This window comes from Furipterus horrens, unplaced genomic scaffold (genome assembly GCF_987537825.1).
Source record: "Furipterus horrens unplaced genomic scaffold, mFurHor1.1.pri manual_scaffold_17, whole genome shotgun sequence".
Lineage (NCBI taxonomy): Eukaryota > Metazoa > Chordata > Mammalia > Chiroptera > Furipteridae > Furipterus > Furipterus horrens.
The window spans coordinates 25,035,064-25,056,748 of NW_028327187.1; the positions used below are offsets into that span (position 1 = coordinate 25,035,064).

Consider the following 21,685-nt stretch of genomic DNA (forward strand, 5'->3'; position numbering starts at 1 on the left):
CTAAAATGAAGATGTTAGCACTGGTTTAATGGGATTTTGTGAGGAATCATCTAGTATTGTGCCTGGCACACTGTAATTTCCCATTAAATCATAATATTTATTAGTAGCTCCTCTGTTGTACTGTTTGCTCATGCCATAATGCCTCCTACATGCCCTACCACACACCTACTTAAATCTTTTCTATCCTGTAGGGCCTGATTAGCTTCTCTCCTCCTCCATGAAGCCTTCCTTGATTACCATAGCACACAGTAAACTCTCTCCTCTCTGACTCATTTTGCACTTATTTTAGCCCTTCACTATATTCTACCTTTACCTCCCTCATTGAATTGTGGTTTTGTCTCCCCCAATGTAATTCTAAACACTTTGAGGGCAGGTGTCCATATACATATGGCTTTCTCTCTACTGTGCCCACACAGCTCTAATTTTGGCAATTTGGGGGTCACCCAGAGTTGCTACTTTGATCATGGATTGATTAAATATCTGTCTTACAATCCAAGGCCAAGCTCCTCAACTGTAGGGCTAGATGAATACTATATCCCTAACTTCTGCATACATGTTTCTGAATTGAATGTTATGAGGTTAACAGTTTTATTACGTACTAATTGAGACCTTGGACATGCAGTGTTTTACAGTGCATGTACTTTCCAATAAAAAGACAGGACAGGAACAGTACATTCCCAGGAGAAGAGGTACTAAGGTTGTTCATATTCAGAGCAAGACATTAACCATGGTAGCCCCTGTGGTGTCATCCAGACATTTCCCAAGTCTCTTCCTGTCCCCTGGGGGTTGAAGTTTACCATTTCTCACTCTGCCCACTCTTTTTCAGGAAGGAAGAGAACCAACCCTTCTCCAAGCCCTAATGCCAATCCTCAGGCGATGACAGTTTGAGTGGGGAGTGGTGGGGCGGGGCAGGGAGAGGATGCCACTTAGAAACACTCAGGAAGCTGAGAAGTACTATGCAGAGAGGGAGGAGTGCCTGGAAGGGAAGTCAGGAAGCCTGATTTTTTTAGTCAGTGGCAGAACTGGTGTCCATGTTACATTGGCAGATCATACCCCTTCTTGGCACCCTAGTTTCCTCATCTATACAGTGAAGGGGTTTTTCTGTAGGAGTTCTTTCCACCTCAGAAAACACATTAAGTATTAATGAACTGAGACAAAGTAATTTCAAAATGCACAATATTTCAGGGGGCATTGTAAGCTGCAAAACTTCATGTTGCCAAGCAATTGAGTCAACTCTGGGTGAAGGCTGGTAACTATAGGTCATAAAGCTTGGAATTTCACATCTTGCTAAAAAAAAATCAGCCTTGTCGCTGTTTGCAAAAGTTCTAGATTTATGTACTGTACTTTGGAGCCTACTGGGCTTTGGGAAGGATTTATTTTTAAAAGAGGTAAATATCATCAGGACTTATGTGAAAAATTTCACATTGGGTTTGAATTTACAGACATTAGAAATTGTCTTTTCTTATTTTTCAATAAAGAAAAGAACATAATTTCTCTGCTTTGTAAAATAAAGAGGAGAAGAATGGTATAAAAATGTCCTTCTAGTTCAGTGGTTCTCAACCTTTCTAATGCCACGACCCTTTAATACAGTTCCTTATGTTGTGGTGACCCCCAACTATAACTAAAGCATAGTGATTAATCACAAGACAATATGTAATTATATATGTGTTTTCCGATGGTCTTAGGCGACCCCTGTGAAAAGGTTGTTTGACCCCCAGAGGGGTCACGACCAACAGGTTGAGAACCGCTGTTCTAGTTAATGAAAGCCCATTTATGCTCTGCTTAGTGTTTCCCCGCAATGCACAAGATAGGTTAAATTTCACTTAACCAAGGGGAGGAAATTAATTAATGTATTAATAAAGGTATTACCTTATAAACACATAACTACTTCTTTGGGTGAGAGATGAAGAATAGCAGAAAACGTCTGAAAAGAACTGAATAGCTTGTTTGGTGGGTAAAAGAAATTTAGCCTCTTCCAAGTTGGTTTTATGTCCTGTATTTGCCTGAAATTATTATGTCTTGCTAAGAACTCTAGTCAATCCCTTCAAAGAACTAGTGAAAGTCTTGGTTGTCTTACAGATCAGTGGGCTCCCAAACATTGGTATTGCTCCCCACATCTCTTGGGTTGCTCAGGAGTGCCTGACCTAGCTGTGATCACACAACATCAACTTAAAGAGGAAAGGGAGAGGTTCAGTGTCCAGATCATTTAGGTATTCCTATTGTTGTGAAGACAATCAAATGAGATCATGGGTAGCATTGCTTTAAGTAACCCATTCTCTGTGAAGGGGACAGCTCACCATTCTCACCAGATGAAGCATGACAACTAAGCCACAAGACTTTTGACAAATTTACCAAAAACAACACATTTAAGTGAACATCCACACACTTCAAAGTGGTCCTCTCTCAAAGTCCTACACTTCTTTTATGAGGCTGCTGTCACTGCTGGTTACAGTGTTTATGGAAGTCTTTGGGGACTGCCACTGTATGAGTCACACAAGAAAAGCAGTTAAAATCAAAACTCCAGGACTTGAGGGATTCAATCCCATCAGAGGCATATTTTCCTTTAATTCAATTAACTATACTTTTATTTAGTTTGTACTCATATATTAATGTTGTTTGATCTGAAATCCATCCTCCTTGCTTTGACTAAGTCATTTAAATGCAGTAGAAGGATCCTTGCTGTTGATTTAGACTTCATTAACTGAGGAAGGAGACCAGACCTTTGGCATTAATGACTCAATGTCATATATAACTCCACTTGTTTGGAGACTTTACTTACAACCACCAACCACAGTTCTTATTTTTCTAACACTCATCATTGATTCAAAAACAAGATGTACAAAGGCTGAACTTAAAAAAAAAACACACACACACACAACTAAGCTATAGGTATAATAAAATCTCCCCTTCTATTGATTTAGGCTAAGAATTTGTTCTCTTTCTTAAATTAACTTTTTATTGATCACTCCTATGACCTTAACTGGTACAGTTTTTCTGGCCTTCTTCCATAAAAAAAAAAGTATTTGATGTTTATTCCCCTTTGAGCAATGCAAGAAAAACCTTATGGTAGCCCTTCGTGAACCAGTGGCCTTACAGTAAATGTTTACAACGTGATCCTAATAACTTTGCTCAGGCAGTCTCCTGGGCTTTCCCTGGACCAAACAGGCATCTTTTCGGTTTGCTCAAGGAGTACAGTGAGGTGCTCAGACTTCCTCTTGGGAGCTAATTTGGCTTGTCCACTCTCTGGGTACTCTCTGGGATCTCTGAGAGACTTTTAATCTCTGAAGCCACATGATGCATAGCACAGTGGTTCTCAAACTTGGCCATGTGTGTGCATCAGAATTTACTGAATAGATTGTTAAAACAGATGGCCATGATCAACTCTTGAGTTTCTGTTTCAGTAAATGGACTCAAGAATGTGCATTTACAACAAGGTTCTAAGTGATGCTGAACCACTGCTTCAGTTATTTTGTGGAGACAGAAATCACAGGTTTGTGTCCTAGGACTAGATTTGGGAAGAATACATGTTCTGGAGCAGAGAGATCCAGGTTCAAGTCTAAGCACCCCTACTTATCTTGTAACATGACCCTGAGTCAATTCATTTCTCTCTGAGTTTTAGCATCTTTGTCCTTTAAACGGGAGTAATATTATCTGATTCACAGCATTGCTGGGAGTTAATGTATAAGTGCCAGGTTCAAGCACCTCTAGCTCCTGGCTATGAAATAAGGAAGTGCTGTCTCTGAACAGCCTAATGTGTTCCCTTCATGAGTGTTAGTGAACTCCTTCAAGCATGGTTTATTTGTTCCCCTAGGTAAATAACAAACACAAAGACAGGATCTACTAAAAACATAAGCCTCCAGCCCAGGAATACTCCTTACACTTAGTGTGATTCCCAAGGGCTACTGGCCACTTGTGACTAATGGGCAAAATCTTGCCTCTCTCAGGGACTTGATTATCTGAAGGGTTTGACCTAGATGTTTTGCTGTCTCAAAGTTTTCTTCTTGTTCTGACAGTCTAGGATTGTGTGACTTAGAACTCAGATACTCATTGCAGTATAATCTGTTAACATGAAATAAAACAAAACAATGTTGTTCTTGCTTTTATCCATTTATTTACATTTAATATCCTTAAACCCCTCAGCCTTCTTTACCAGTGGAATGATGCACAGAAAGTCAGGGGCAGCTGCTAAATGTTACTGGCTCTCCTTCATAGCTAGATCTCCTCAAAATAGTCCATCACAGATATAAAATGGTGTATCTGTTATTTAATACTGACATCTAGTGGCTTTTCCTTATCAAAGAAAAATATATGTATTTTCCTAGCTTATCCTAAGCTCTGCTGCTTGTGCTGCACATGTTCATTGAACAGTCTTTTATTAATCACTTATTTTATGCCAAACATTGTGCCCGGCCCAGAGGAGCTTGTATTGATAAATGATGCATAGTCCCTGCCCTCCTAGAGCTCAAAGTATTATCAGGGAAGCAGACAAATCACTACACAATCTCAGAACATTGTGATAAATGCTGCAATGGGAAAATACTAGTGTAGTTGGAACAGAGGAATACCAGGGCAGTTAAACCTTCCCAGGAAGATCAAGGAAGGTTTCACAGAGGAGGCAATCTTAGAGTTGAGTTTTAAAAGAGCTTTTCAGATAACCTACAAAGGACAGATAGAAGCCATCCAAAAGAGTGGGCACTCCATATACAAAGGAATGGGTCCTATAGGATCATTGCCTGTGACCAATTTGGAAAATTAATATCACTTTTACCTACCTGGCACATAGAATATTGAGCAGTTTCTTAACCTTGACACTACTGATATTTGATTGGCTAAATCTTTGTATTGTAGCATGTTTAGCAGCATCCTGATATTTGACCCACCGGATGCCAGCAGTACCTTCCCCCCAGTCGTGACAAGCAAATGTCTCCAGATATTGTCAAGTGTCCAAGATTCAGGGGAGGGAAGGGGGAGTTGGAAAACCATTTAGAAAAAGGAGGAAGATGTGTGATAGAGATAAGGGTGGAGAGAAAGAAAAATGCCAGCTCCCACAAGGTTTTGTCTACCATGTGGAGGAGCTTGGACTTCATGTCATAGTTGATAGGGAGACATTGAGAGGTCTTACTAGGGAATGACAGGTCAGATGGGTGCTGTATGGGGGTGTGGTATGGGTTTGAGACTGGAGTCAGGGAGGTGGGTCAGAAGGCTGCAGCAGTGATCCAGTAGAGAGGTGATGAGGGCCTGACACCAGGCAGGGGAAAGGATGGCTTTGAGAGCTATTAAGAACCAGAGTCAGCATGACCTGGGGAAAGTTCAGATGTTAGACATGGGCAAGATACAGGAGTCAAGGGGGCCTGCAGGTTTCTTGCTTGGACAACTCTTTCATTGGTTGCTATTGTTGTTTCTTCAGTTACTTATCAATTATAGGAAAAAATTGGCCTAGACTTGTACAGGATAGCAAACTTTGCACTGTGTTCTGCCTGTAAAGGCATATAGAAGTAAAAAAAAAAAAAAAAGAAAAGAAGAAGAAGAAGAAGAAGAAGAAGAAGAAGAAAACAACAACAACAACAAAAAAAAACAAACATAAAACAATGGCCATTGAATTAACTCAGGTAACTGATGGGTAGTCATGACTTCAATTTAAAGATGTGACTCTTGGTTATCTAAATTAAGTGACATGTTTGGTCACAAGATATTTCCATCCAAATACTACTAACTGAAACAGGCTGAATGTGATTTTCCTGTGGTTGAACTTGGCTCACTAGTTTAAAATTAGATCAATCCATTTGGCAGCAATCTTTGGGTTTATGTCAACCTGAAAGGAGATTTCCCGCAACTACCCCAGACCTGCTTTCATCTCCATCTTGTTCTGTTTGGATTGGTGCCTGGATGTTGGCATTGTCGAAAGGAGTTACAAGATATGGTGATGATATTGAAGGGTACAATCAGAATCCAGATGTGTTTTGACAAGTTCAAACTTTCTCTAACAAAATGAAATTAAACAGAGTCACAAATAAACTGCATCAGTCTAAGATAAGGTAAATTGGGTTTCAAAATGGCATATGTGTGAACGAAAGAATTTATTTGACTGTGTGTCAATGGTGTGGCATGTCTGCTTAAAAAGGCCAATGTGATATGAGACATTAAGAGAAATGGTGTCAAGAATGAGAAAGGGAGGCTGGAGAGAAGTCTTATAACCACAGAGAGACAGAAAAGGCCGCTACATCACAACGTGACCGGTAGGGAGTGCGGAGACATGGAAGAGCTGGCTGGGCTCACACGGGTGGCAACTGAAGGGACTAAGAAACAGCTCAGCAGCCGGGGATACCCCCTGAGAAGGGCAGGGTCTAAACCCCCAGCTGAGCTTCCCAGCCTACAGCAACAGAGTGGAAAGTAAAATTGTATCAGCTGAGAAAAATGAAAAGCCACAGGGTTTCTTGCTAGCCAGAGAGAAACAGCTGGAGAAAAAGAGCTCTTAAGTGGATCACATATGAAAATATTTTGCTCCCACTTACCCTGGGCTCAAGCAGAGGGAAGGCAGAGAGGACTGGAGATGCTTGGGGAGAGTTTGGTGTGGTTGCTTTGAGGGGAGAGCTGGGGAAGTGGCCGGCCGGGTCCCAGTGCTGACTTATCCCCACACTGCAGGCAGACCATTTCCCTCCAAGTGGCATCAGCCTGAGGGGAAGCAAAAGCCCTGCCTACAGGAATTAAGCTGCCACACACCGGTCCTTAAGCCTGAGGGCTAATCATAGATTGAATAGATTAACAACTAAAGAAGACAGACAAAGGCAGTAGATCCCTGGAAGTCTCCAACAGGCTGCCTCGGGCCAGACTGGTACAGGATCTAACACCACCAGGGACAGATCCAGGAAGCGCAGATCATCCTAAGAAGCACCAACAAACAATAGGAGTCACAAAAATGGGGAGACAGAGAAACAACCCCCTATCAAAAGGAAAGGTAGAATCTCCAGAAAGAGTGCTTAATGAAATAGAGGGGAGTCAACTATCAGATATGGAATTGAAAGCATGGATTATGGAGAAACTCAATGAGCTCAGCAGAAACTACAAGGAGCTTCAGGGAAAGTACAAGGAACTCCAGAAATACTACAAGGAACTTACTGAGAATTACACCAGCATGAAAAAGGACATAGAAGCTATCAATAAGAGCCAGGAGGAAATGAAGAATACAATGTCTGAATTGAAGAACACAATAGAAGGAATTAAAAGCAGGCTAGAGGAAGCAGAAGATCGGATCAGCGAGCTGGAAGACAATGTAGACAAAAACTCCCAGACAGTGCAACAAAATGAAAAAAGACTGAACAAGACTGAAGAGGCTCTAAGACAGCTGCAGGAGAACATGAAACATAATAATATCCGTATCATAGAAATTCCAGAAGGAGAAGAAGAAGAGCAATGGATAGAAAACCTTTTTGAAAAACTAATGACAGAAAACTTCCCTAACATGAGGAGAGAAAGAGTCACACAAGTCCAGGAAGCACAGAGGGTCCCAATGAAGATGAACCCCAACAGGCCCACTTCAAGACACATCATAATTAAAATGGCAACATTCAAAGACGAAGAGAGAATCCTAAAAGCAGCAAGAGAGAAACAACTAATAACATACAAGAGAGCTCCAATAAGGCTCTCATCAGATTTCTCAGCAGAAACACTAAAAGCCAGAAGGGAATGGCAAAAAATATTCTAAGGAATGAAAAACAAAGGCCTACAACTAAGAATACTCTACCCAGCAAGGCTCTCATTCAAAATGAAAGTTGAAATAAGGAGTTTCCAAGACAAAAGAAGGCTAAAAGAATACATCTCCACCAAACCAGCATTGCAAGAGATGCAAAAGGGTCTGCTTTAAGAAGATGAAGAAAGAGAGAAACAGAGAGGAACACCAGTGCAAGGGGGAAAATGACAATGAATGAGTGCTGAAAGAAGGAACTTCTACCATTTGCAACAGTATGGTTGGAACTAGAGAGAATTATGCTTAGCGAAATAAGCCAGGCAGTGAAAGAAAAATACCTTATGCTATCACCTATTACAGGAAACTAATGAACAACACAAACAAATGAGCAATATTGAACCAGAGGTATGTAAACAAGGAATAAACTAACAGTAACAAAGGGGGAGATGGGAGGAGAGAAAGGGGTAAGAAGGGGGAGGGTCTTGTCAAAGAACATGTATAAATGACCCATGGACATGGACAACTGGGTGAGTACTGAATGTAGGAGAAGGGGGGGGCGGGTGCAGGGAAGCTAGAGGGGGAAAAAACGTGGGACAACTGTAATGGAAAAACAAACAAACAAAAAATTTTAGTGAGGGAAAAATGAAAATATAAAGAATAGAATGCCAGTTGAGTGAATATTAGAAGGACAAGGATTTTCCTTCACACTGTATATTTTTCTCCCTATCTGATCCTTCCAGAGTTTGGCATTCTAAAGAAGTAATGACATGAGTTTCTTTACATAAAACTAATAAGACCAGTTGTTAATAGAGTTTTTTTTTTTTTTTTTTTTTTTTTAACTAAGACTTTGACTGGAATGTCATGCCTAAAGGAGACATGCTCGGGCTTAGGTTGTTACCAAAAAGCCCTGAGGAACTGGGATTGACTTTCAAAGGTAATAAAAGTCCATGAGATAAAAGGCCTGTTACCTTGGATGGATGCGCGGTCCATGGCAATCTTTCCAGGGAAGGAATGAAGGTTGTTTTCCTGAAAGATGGCTAGATGGAACCTTAACGCACAATGGAAAACCAGAAGGACTTGGAAAAGACAGGTGTTTACTGGCAAGGCTGAATGCCAGGTATGTGGTTCTGCTTCTGTGCCTTGAAGGGCAGACTGAAGGTCACCCTAAATGTTCCTTGCGTAAGTTCCAGCAAAGCAGAACTAAAGATCATAAGTGATCATTTGCTGCTCTTGTTGTGTTTATGCAAATGAACAGGATAAATTAAAAATGGACTTAATGCCGTCCCTTTAATAACAATGAGGGTAATCTTAGCGAGAAAAATCGCGATTCAAGGAAAATGACAATGCTCAGTGGTAGACTATACAGTAGTGCAGCTAACCGTCTTTAAAGTTTTTTTTTATTTAAAATTTGTTTTCATCTGAAAGTTAAACTATGTCTGTGGCATTATCAAAGATGTTTAATTTACAAGCAAGAAGAATGTCCAATGCCTTGCAACTGGATGTCTTTCCGATAAGACAGTCCTACAGATAGAAAGACTTGTATGTGGGTTATGTTACATAAATTAACATGTGTTTTCTGTTTTCAAAGGGCATAAGCCTACAATCTCATTACCTGAGTGATTGTCTGTATGTATAGGCCTCACTTAATCCTGTCTGCATTGCTGCCTCCTGAGACTCAATGGTTTGGCTGAACTAAGTGGCTGGGTTGGTGAAGAACGGGGTGGTCTGTGGGCTTCACTTTAAAACTGGTTTCTCTTTTCTGTCCTAAAGGCTTGGACAGAAAGAGCCCAGAGGCCTGAGAGGGGGAAAACCTCAAATATTTCCCTCAGCCCAAACTAAGTATAATGGGCAAAATGGTTCTGGACTGGTGAAATGTACCTGGCATACCTTCCTCCAAAGAAGCCCTTCTTTTCCCTAATGTGGGACATTGAAAAATTAATCCCTGCATTTTGTCATCTAGTGGTTATGGATTGAATGGTGTTGTTTAACCCTGTTGCTAAATCTGTTGCCTCCAGAATACAACAAGGATGCCAGCCTATTAAATCAAGCATGTCGTTGTCTGGGGACATCCAATCAACCCGGAGTCTGCATGATCCTTCCCCATGTGGGAAGACCACCCTCCCCTCCACACCCCCACTCTTCTTAGGGATTTCTAGACCCAAGGGTAGGTAGGACGACGACCATGTCCAGCTTGAAGCAGCTAGAGGAGCTCAAGACCTTCACCCATTGTCCTTTATAAGATTATAAAGGGTCTTAAATCTGAGAGGGAGGGATTGTTATTTTTTATTGTTCAATTAATCAATTAATTAATTAATTTTAATAAAAAAAAGAATATATGAAAGGATGAGGCAGGAGAGCTTGTATGTATGATCCATGGGCATGGACTTGAGGGGGGGATTGTTGGGGGAGGGGACCTGCTGGGCTGAGGGGAGCAAAGGGGAAAAAATTGAAACTATTGTTAACAATATAATCAATAAAGTATACTTCAAAAAAAAGAATGAGAAAGGGAGAGATTGGCCCCACTTTTTGTTTGTCAGACTATGCCTGGAGGGCATGTTCCAATAAAGCCAGATATATTTAGAAGCAAACAAGAGACATTGAGGGGACTCATAACTATTTAGAGAATAGTTGAAAACCATATTTAGCATAAAGAAGAGAAACCTCAAGGTATTAAATGCTCTCTTTTATTATATTTTAAATTTATTTATTTTTAGAGAGAAGGGAAAGGAGGGAAAAAGAGGGAGTGAAACATCAATGTAAGAGAGAAACATCAATCAGTTGCCTCTGTGTGCACCCTGAGCAGGGACTGAACCTGCAACCCAGGCATGTGCCCTGACTGGGAATCAAACTAGTGACCTCTCACTCTGTGAGCCGATTCCTCACCAACTGAGCCACGCTTGTTAAGGCAATGATGTCTTTTAAATATCTGAAGAAACATCTAAAAACCAATCTGTAAATAGGTCCTCACAGTCTGAAACTACCACATTTTGATGACAATTCTACATCATTATCTTGAGCCCAGATTACTCTATGAGTACTACATCTGTCCATTGAATTATCTCTTTAAGGGTCCCACAGGTACTTCAAACCTTCTGCCAGAGACCTGATAAGCATCCTTAACCCCTTCTCCTTCTGCTCACCTATGTTCATTTTGTCACCAAGCCTTGTTACTTCTACCTCTCAAACATTTCTCTAGTCTTCCCACCTTCCTTGGCTTTATTTTCTATGGTAACCTGAATTTCCCTAATTCTATCTTCACACACCATACACAGTGATTATTCTAAAACACAGATCTCTTCATGTCACTTCCCTGCTTAAAAAAACTTTCAAAGACCTCACTGTTTCCCACAGAAGTCTAAATTTCTAAATATGGCATCTGCTGCCTTCCACAACCAGGTTCATTGCTACTTCTTTATGCTCGATTCCTGCCACTACCATAATTCCCAGAAAGATGTTTTTAGTGCACTTCCTCCACACACAACAGCCTAGTTTATGCCTCTGTGTCCTTGCTTATGTTGATCTTTCTGCCTCATACCTCATTTCCCTTTTCTTGCCTCATCTAATTTACTTGTTTTTCAAAATAAAGTTACAGAAACTCTTCCTCTATCCCCAGGTCAGCCAAAGAGTCACTGCAAGTTGCTTTCATTGTGCCTCATACTTGCTCTAACATTAACAGCACATTATATTGAAATTCTCTCCTTAGGTTCTCACTTCTTACCCTCATCAGTGCCCCCCATACCTGTCTCAGTGCCAGGCACACATTAGGTTCTTGAACTGGACTGATCACTGTTCCTGTGATCTTAAGGCTGGGCTTTCATATCGTCATTTGCTGTGGGTGGTAAGACTTCTTCTTTGACAGTTCCTTTACAACCCTTTTCTCAGAAAAGTGAGTCTCCTGGATTCTTTGCCCAGCTAAACCTCCCAGGTATTGTCCTTACCTGCCTTCCCAATTCCAATACATTGTGCAATTCAGAAGGCCACTGGTCACTCCTGGAGACCTGCCTTTCATCAGATCTTTCTTTTAACATATGACATCATCTTTCAAGCAGTTTCTAGCTGTGGCAGTCTGGGCCTCCAGGCCTATTTTTCATGGAGGAACGGGGCTGTTAGCAATCACTGAATCTCCAGAGCTGTTGTCATCTGAATATAGGGTAGATGTTATCACTAGGGCAGCATATATGTGTGCACACTTGCATACATGCCTATGTGTAGGCTCTTCTAATGTCTCTCACTGTCATAATAATCCCAACAGACTGAGGCTCCTAACATTGGTTTGCCTTCATCTCATACGGGCACTACCTTCAAGTGAAATAAGTCACACATCCAGAACATGAGGGACTCTCTGAATGTCTGCCTCTGCCTTTCTGTGGTACCTCCTTCTCTCTCTCCATGTGGGAATGGTACTTACAAATCATTGGTCCTGACACTAATCCTGGTGGTTGTGATCTATCTGCTCTGAAAGATAAGGCAGAGTTATTAGAAATGAGAGCCTCAGACTGGCACTGGGGTGCACTCTAGGATTTACCAGAAGATGTCACTGTAGGCTTAAATCAGTAAAACATACCAAGGAAGGGGACTCTTAGCTAAGCATGAAGGTGACTCCACTATGTTGGTTTAAAACACCCAGCAGCCTCCATTATAATGCATACTTGGAAAAGGTGGATGAAAGATTAATCCAAATGTGTCACTGAACTTCATAAACTTCTTTTTTCCCAAGTAATCAGACTAATTGCCACTAAGCTATTGCCTGAGGCTTAGCATAAAGGCTTGATAAATATGTACTGAATGAATGAATGAATGAATGAATACTAAAACTAGGAATAGAAGGTGGGAGCCCATGGGAATAAGTAGTCACCTTTGTTGGAAAGGCTGTTGGGGAGCAAAAGCTGCTACTTATTAGCAATGCATCTTTACTGAGATGAATTTTACTGGCACCAGCTAAGTCAGACCCTAGGAAAAGCAGTGACCCATTCATTGTTTAATAACATGTTATTTAGCTTTCATGTCTTTGTGTATTTTTTAATATTCTTTTAGCAATTGATTTCTAGTTTCAAGCACTATGGTCAGAAAAGGTGCTTGATATGATTTGAATCTTCTTAAATTTATTGAGACCTGTTTTGTGTCCTAGCATGTGGTCTAGCCTAGAAAACATTCCATGTGCACTTGAAAAGAATGTATATTCTGCTGCTTTGGGGTGAAATGCTCTGAAGATAGGCATTAAATCCATTTCATCTAGTGTGTCGTTTAAGGCCTCTGTCTCCTTGTTGATTCTCTGTCTGGAAGACCTATCTATTGAAGTGAATACACAATGAAATATATTTGACTTTAAAAGAAAAAGAAAATTTAACCCTTTTTGACAGCATTGATGGACCTGGAGAACATTATGCTAGTAAAATAAGCCTGTCAGAGAAAGACAAATTATATATTTCACACATATGTGGATTCTAATGAACCAACAACTAACAAGCAAAATAGAGACAGACTCATAGGTAGAAAGCAGGCTGACATCTATTGGGGTGTAGGAGGTATAGATCAAGCAAAAAAAAAAGCACTCATGTAAATACAATAAAAATAAATTTAAAAAATAATATAAATAAAACTAACAGCAAAAAAAGAAAAAGAAAGAAAAGCAGTGAGATAGGTGAAGGCAATCTAAGTCCTCTCTTCTTCCTCACTCCCAGGTGTTTCTGTGTCCATGCTTGTTCATTCCAGAAAAAATATTTAAGGTGATTTAAAAATTATTTTCTGTGATTTTTGCAAGGCACTTAGGAAATTATCCAGAGTTTTTATATGATCAGGCATATTCTTCTTTGTTTCCAACTTCTCCAGAATAGTTAATTAAATAAGAAATTAAAGAAGATTCTGAGATTCTGCTTCATGCCAGGTATAAAGGCCAAGGTACAAAGCTGGAATGAATGGGATGAGAGTTATAGAAGAATAGCACATAGCCCCTGTCCTGGAAAACATAATTTAAGCAGAAATACCAACATGTAATTACAATTCGGTATCAAAAGTGTTTAAACACAGAGTGAGTGTGGAAGTGCTGTGTAACACAGGGAGGAGCTGATAGCTGGAAGCAAGGGTTGGGATAAATTTTCTTAGAACAGAGATCATATTTGGACTGGAACTTGAAAGATGAGTAAAATTTTCCAGTCAAAGAGGTAAGGTCACCCCCACCAGATAAAGGAAACACCATGCTCAGAATAGAGGCCTAAGGGAGAGCTCCCAGAGTGCCCGAGTTACTCAAAGCTCAAGACTTGGGAGAAATGTTTCCTCAGAGGACATCAGCCAACATAGTCAGTTGGGTGATTGAGTTGGTTCCTTCAGGCTCCTTATGTATGTGTACAGAGACATCACTACCTTTGATGGGTATGAAACTACTTCAGAAAAGCTGCAAGCCATTCCCCAAGTTTTCTTTAAGGAACTAAATGTTAATATTCAGAATTTATTGTTCTTTTCCTTCCACAATATGCCTTCTCATTACCTCATCTTTCATCTGCTGAACCTGAGTGTAAACTCATTTCTTATTATGAGCCCACTCTAAGGATGTGCCTCCCCTTGAGTATACCTGATCACATCATAGGCCTTAATATTTCTGTGGTGTGCTGCATGTGTGTGCACCTGCCGTATACGGGTGTGTCTGGGTGTGTGATTTAAATGTTTGCTAGTTTGCTATTTGAACAAATAACTTTTACTAGTTAGCAGTTTTAAAGTGAAGATAGCCACACAGCTAAGCATCTATTCTTGCTAATATCCAGGTGTCCTTCTAGGTAAAGAAAAGGGACATTTTGATACTGAGTTAGCGTTCCTATCCTGGGAAAATCACGTGAGCAAAGACTGAAACAAAAGTAGTTGCTTGCATATATGCCATTGGCAGATATCATGTCTATTTCAGGCATTGGTTAATGACATTGTTTATTTCTAGAGGTCCTGGGCTGCTCTGCCTATCTCTACATTCCACTTCCATTATGTATGAGCCATGGTGTTATGGCAACAGCCAAAATCAAAGATACTATATCAGACACTATCAATGAAGTTTTGTCTTTTAATAAAGATATCTTGGTTAGACTGGATATTGGGGAAAAAAGTATTTGTATTTCTAGTAAGAAAGATTATAATTTGTGTTCACTTATCAATTCTATGTCATTTCAATAAAATCACTTCCACTGTGTCTCCCACTTCATGATCAGTTAATGGCGGTTCTTGGGTAGGGGTATGAATACATTGGTTGCCTACTTAGTAAGTGGGGTCATTCGAAGGATTTTGTCATTGGTTGAAAAGAGAGAAACAGAGGGCAAGGGGGAAGAGGGAAAGGGGCATGAAGGATAAGGCCAATGTCCTAGGCCTAAACTTTTCATACCAGCAAGTTAGGTGAAAAAATTACCTATCTGGACAGGCTAGTGAAACTCAGAGAGGAGAATACAGCACAGTTCACTGGACAAATGCCACCAGCTCTCCATCATTTCCCTTTTGCCTTCTTTACTAGCCACTGAACACCGCATATGCCCCATCCCTGCCTGTCGCCCCTTATGACTCACATCCTTGACTGTTGGTCTTTGTACTTTTTCCATAGAAATTTCCACTATATCACCATCCTCCGAGACCCAGTGTCCCGGTACTTGAGTGAGTGGAGGCATGTCCAGAGAGGGGCAACATGGAAAGCATCACTGCATGTCTGCGATGGAAGGCCCCCAACCTCCGAAGAGCTGCCCAGCTGCTACACTGGTGATGACTGGTCCGGCTGCCCGCTGAAAGAGTTCATGGACTGTCCCTATAATCTAGCCAACAACCGCCAGGTGCGCATGCTCTCTGACCTAACCCTCGTCGGCTGCTACAACCTCTCTGTCATGCCCGAAAAGCAAAGAAACAAGGTCCTCCTAGAAAGTGCCAAAACCAATCTGAAGCACATGGCATTCTTCGGCTTAACTGAGTTTCAGCGGAAGACTCAGTATCTGTTTGAGAAAACCTTCAACATGAACTTTATTTCACCATTTACCCAATATAATACCACTAGGGCCTCTAGTGTAGAGATCAATGAGGAAATCCAAAAGCGTATTGAGGGACTGAACTTTCTGGATATGGAATTGTACAGCTATGCAAAAGATCTCTTTTTGCAAAGGTATCAGTTTATGAGGCAGAAGGAACATCAGGAAGCTAGGCGGAAGCGTCAGGAGCAACGCAAATTTCTGAAGGGAAGGTTCCTTCAGACCCATTTCCAGAGCCAGAGTCAGGTCCAGAGCCAGAATATGAGTCAGAATCAGAGTCACAACACAAATCTGAATGGAAATCAAAATGTGACCCAGAATCTGATTCAAAATCTGCTTCAGAATCTGACTCAGAGTTCAAGTCAGAATTCAAGCCAGAAAGAGAACCTGGAAAACCAGAAGCAGAACCCAGGCCAGGAGCAGAGCGATAGCAACACCAGCAATGGAACCGATGACTACATAGGCAGTGTAGAGAAATGGCGTTAAATGGCTCCCAAAAGCTTTTGCACACTCCTCCCAAAGCGCCAGTAAGAATATGGCAAATTTGGAAAGATGAGAGTTTTCAGACACATCTTGCTTCCTTAAGCTTGGAAGCTGAAAAGAGTTAAGATGTTGCCTTTACAGTTGCCTTTCAATTAAATGTTATACTGTGTGTGGATAAAACAAATTTCAATATGTAATTAAATTGTCTTTTTTGTTTTGTTTCGTTTTTTGGTTTGTTGGAGTATTTATAAAATCCAAAAGCCAAGTCAGACTCACCAGATATTGCTCTTTAGATATCTGAGAGGTTCTTAAATTACTTATAAATACAAAATGAAAACAAAATGGGGCCATTTAACATCCCTAAAAACTGGACTTTAAATTACTTGTGATACACTATTAAAACTCAATCTTAGAAGCAACTTTTGTTTCAGGGGTAAGCATGAATATAAATATTGAAAAAACTGAAGTTAAACACACAACTTTTTATTTTCTTCTGATTTTAACAAGGAAGCTATTTAAACAGAATAAGAAGTGATGGTAAATTTTATCAAACTGTAGAAAATGAAAAACTTCTCTCCCAAACATGGGTAGTTTTATGTAATATTATTGGCTTTTCAAGTGGAACAGGACTTATATCTTGTCATTTAAGAGAAGTTTAAATTTAAACGTTTTCTACTTTCTAGTCTTTAAAGGTTTTAAACAGGGTGTATCTCATATAAACAAAACACTTTTTTTTTTTTCTAAGTGAAATACCAATGGAAAGATCTAATTTCCAGACACTTTCTGGGCACTGTAATTTCAACAATTCTGGAATCTTTTGGCGCTGCTTCTCTTTCATTTTAAGGCTTCTGAGTTGTGCTCATTCCAAATGAATCCACTTGTAGAATCTTTCTTCATCATCTAAATGCTGTGTTGCTGAGTTTATTGTGATATATAACCCTGAATAAAAGTCAGGATTTTCTATAGACTTGTCTTATCAACATTTGTGTTGTGAGGTCCTTATCAAGAAACTCTTGAACAGGATAATGTGTCTAAAAATATTGAAGTTATTCTTGATCAAATAGAATTGAACCCAAATGTGAATTAATTATCATTTACTTTTTGTACATTTTTACTGTAATGTTTCCAGTTGGGCTGGTTATACCTAGCCCATTAATTCTTTTTTGTATTGACAGATTGTAGACAATTACAAGAGAAAAGCAATGGTAGAATAAGTATTAGATAGCCAGAGTTATTCAGTAACACCAAAAGCTGTACCTCAATACTTTGGGTTAACCCTCTACCAGGTTTTATTTTAAGAAAGAACCAAAGGAAACAGTGCTCTGCAGTGAGGTGAAGTATCAGCATAAGAGTTGAAGAAAGTGGTTTAGTATTATAAGTCTATATAAATACTTTGCAGGTATCGATTATGAATTGAGGAGGGCAAAAAAAGGTACATAACCCACTGTGCTATGAAGCATTGTAATTTTAGGAAGTTTCTATTTTACAGATCTTGCTGTATTTTTTAAAGACCTTACACTAATCCCCTGGCTGTCAATCAAACAAGGCAACTGGAAGTGGCATTTATGTTTTCAGGAGGGCCATGCTTAGAAGTGTGACCATAAGTCACATCTTGTACAATCTGCTCATTTGCATGATCTAGTTTCATCTGTAATAATATGGCCACAAGCTGGACAAAAAACTGAGTATTTGAGTTTAAAATTAATTTTTTGACTCTGCGTGTGTATTAAAATATATAAATTTTGCTTTGTCTGACTGTATTGCAGTCTGGGAATTCTGAGAACTGAAAAAAATAAATTTTTAAAAAATCAAACACACCTTGAAGTAAAAGTGTTTTACAGTGAAACTATTTTGTGTACATTGTGTTTTTTAAATAAAGATTCTGTAGATCACTGTGGTATTTCAATTTTGTTTAGTTTTAATTGATAATGTTTGCTCTTAAAACTGGTAGTTACAGTTAGAAAGCAGGATGAAGCCTGAGCCAGTGGGAAAGCTTGTTACAGAAAATCATTTTGTGTTGTTGCTGTGGTGTGCATGATTTGCAGAAATTAAGTGCATTTTTCTGTCTATACTGCTTATTGTATATAGGGGATGTTATAAATATACTTTTTTGTCACCATCATGTAAATCCCATGATTTTAACTGTAAACATCTGTTCAATGGTGTAGCTTTACAAACCATTCACTGATTTTGTGTAATTTAACAAGAAATATGAAATAAAGTTTAACTTGCAGGCTCTGAGTAATTTCATTATTTCACTTGAGTTTTGCTGCCTGTAGACATTATGAGTTCACAGACATAATTCTCTTTTCTCAAGTTTTTCTTTTTCCTCTTGGCCACCAGATGTGGAAAGAGATGATCCATTCTAATCTATCACACTAAAATGGCCTTAGCTTTGGGTGCTTCCCACTGGGAATTCATACTCTTTCCTCTTTTGAGTAAAACAAAGTTGTTAATGAAAGACAAGGTTTGCTATGCATTTTGGTCCTCTTGAATTGCTATAGAAAAATACCATAAACTGGGTGGCTTATCAACAAAAATTTATTTCCCACAGTTCTGGAAGCTAAATTTTTGATACCAAAGTGCCAGAATGGCAAAAAGTAGCTAGCTGTCTGGCCTCTTTTTATAGGGGGACTAATCTCATCTATGAAGGTTCCACACTTGTGATTTAATTACCTCCCAAAGGCCCTACATCCAGATACCATGCCGTTGGGATTAGGGTTTCAACAGATGAAATTTGGGGGAACACAAACATTCAACCTATTATACTATGCAAATGAATGTTATTTCAATTTAAATTTTACTTAAGTAGATACTTGCATGTCTGAGATCATGCAGGAAGAAAAATGGCACTTCTTATTTCTTATCTAACCCCTCTGTCCACAGGAGAGAGGTTAAAAGTAAGCAAAATATTGACTTTTAAAGTTGTGGAACATATTGTGCTCTAATTATATCCAATGTATATATTTTCCCAAACTTATGGTTAAGACTATAGATGAGGATAATTTGTCTTTGCCCTTGTCCAAAGAGAATATAGATATCAGTTCCATGGGATTATGGGGAAGAAAGCTACAAATTTGGGGGGGTTAATTATACTTAGCCTGTATACTATTTATGCCTAGAAAGTCTTGCCCATCAACTGTTTATTAAGTAATAATTAGGTAGCCAAAAGTCTGGATAGTATTAGTATTGCATGGTCCCTTGGGAGGAATGGTGAATAGGAGCATGCATGCCAAGAACTTAAAATATTTAGAAAATAAAGGCTATTTCCTTAACCCTTAAAGAGGGTGTGCTTGGAGAACTGGACTCTCTTACTGAAGTGGAGAATAGGTAGAAGACCTGCACTGTGCTTCAGATCACAAGGTTAGGGTTGGCAACAAGGAAATTGGCTATCGATGTGACCCAGAGAGGAGCTATAATGAAGAAATAACTCGAGACTTCCAGCCAAGATGAAGGCATAGACAGACAGGCTGCATCTCCCTTCACAACTAAGAAGGAATACAACTACCTCAAAAATAGAAACAACCAGAAGTTCCAGAAAATCAAACTGCATGGAAGTCCAGCAAACAAAGACAGGAGGGGTGGAGCCAGGGCAGAGAGGACGTGGTGTGGTGGCACCAACAGTGGCGGCAGCAGCAGTTCAGTCGAAAAATGCATTCACATGTTTTAAAAAGTCAGGAGGGACACCTGGGGAGCTCCCAGCTCTTCACCAGATCTCGCAGCTCATGGTGCCATCACAGGAGAAAATCAAGCCTCATTGCTTCTGACTGAGCAAACCAGAGAGGTTCGGGGTGGAGGCAGAAACTACCAGTCTCTCAGCAGAGTCCACTTGTTTAAAGGGCCCCCCATGGTCCTATAATGTCCACAGACCCACCCACTCTGGGAACGATGGCCAGAGTAGCAGCTAGAGAGGCGCCAGTCAGTGTGGAAGTGGGAGAGTTGCCTGGAAAAGGGGCGAGTGCTGGGCAGGCGGCATTGTTCCCTCTCGGACCCCTCCTCAACATACAGTACCATAACATGGTAACACAGGTTGCCCTGTACTGATGAATCCCTAAGGCTCTATCCCTTACAATGTAACAGGAGCGACAGTTCTACCTGGGGCGCAGAGGCAAACAAACACAGGAGCCTGTGAGAATGAGAAGACAGAGAAGTATGGCCCAACGGGGGAAACTGATCAAGGTTCCAGTGGGAGAACTAAGCAATGAGGAGATAGCCAACCTAACAGATGAAAAATTCAAAACAATGGTGATAAAGATGCTCACAGACTTTACAGATATGCTTGAGTACAGCAAGCGCATAAGGGAAGAAGTGAAGGCTATGCTAAGTGACACAAAGGAAAATTCACACAAAACAAATAGTGGAGGGAAGAAAATCGGGGTTCAAATCAATGATTTGCACCATAAGGAAGGAAAAAACAGTCAACCAGTGCAGAATGAGGAAGCAATAATTGAAAAAATGAGGAAAACATCCCAAATTTTGTGAAGGAGATGGATATACAGATCCGGGAAGCACAGAAGGTCCTGGGCAAGCTGGACCAAGAGGGGACCACACCAGGACGCATCATGACTGAGATGCCAAAGGTGAAAGATAAAGAGAGAGTCCTGGGGGCAGCAAGAGAGAGGTGGAGAGTTGCCTACAGGGGTCTGCCTATAGGACTGTCAGCTGATTTCTCAGAGGACACTTTGCAGGCAGGCAGGGACTGGCAAGCAGTATTCAATGTGATGAAAGGCAACCTACAACCAGGATTAGTCTAACCAGCAAAGCTATCATTTGGAATGGAAGGGCAGATGAAGTGCTTCCCAGACAAGGTAAAGCTAAAGGAGTTCATCATCACCAAGTCATTATTATATGAAATGTCAGAGGGACGTACTTAAAAAGAAGATCAAAACTATGAACATTAAAATGACAACAAACTCACAACTATCAACAACTGAATCTAAAAAATAAAAACAAAATCCAACTAAGCAAACCAGAATAAAAACAGAATAATAGTTATGGGGATCATTTGTAGAGTTATCTGCTGTAGGGTGGAGGGGGAGAAATGGGGATATGGTGCAGGGATTAAGAAGAATAATCGGTTGATACAAAATAGACAGGGGGATTTTAAGAATAATATGGGAAAGCGTGAAGCCAGAGAACTTATATGCACAACCCATGGACATGAACTAAAGTGGGGGGGGAGTGGATTGCTGGAGGGAAGCGGGGTAGTACGAGGAGGGGAGCAAAGAGGGGAAATTGCAACTACTGTAACAACATAATCAATAAAATATACTTTAAAAAAAAGAAAAAAACTCATTTGCCTTGTTCCTAAGGACTCAGGATTCTCAATAGGAGTTATAACCAACTAAAATCAGGGCTATTTTTGAGGCGTGGGAGGTTCACAAGGCCTAACACTCTTGGAGGGATGATTTCCTTCCAAGTGGTGGGTTGTAGAAGCATAAAATCATCACATGACAGGTTGAGACTACTACAAATTTCCCCTGCCTGAGACACAGAGACCAACAGAATAGTCCTGGTTGGTGATGTGCAACCC

The 21,685-nt window shown here is 40.2% G+C and overlaps 1 protein-coding gene across 1 annotated transcript in view; it reads left to right on the forward strand.

The window, feature by feature from the left end:
- The window catches only part of HS6ST2 (heparan sulfate 6-O-sulfotransferase 2), a 353,000-nt gene extending 336,108 nt beyond the window's left edge, over positions 1–16,892 (forward strand). Inside the window, exon 3 of the mRNA XM_090264815.1 lies at positions 15,258–16,892. Coding sequence (XP_090120941.1) covers positions 15,258–16,155 — 898 coding nt within the window. The 3' untranslated portion in view covers positions 16,156–16,892. The remainder of the gene's footprint in view (positions 1–15,257) is intronic.
- Positions 16,893–21,685: the final 4,793 nt, after the last annotated feature.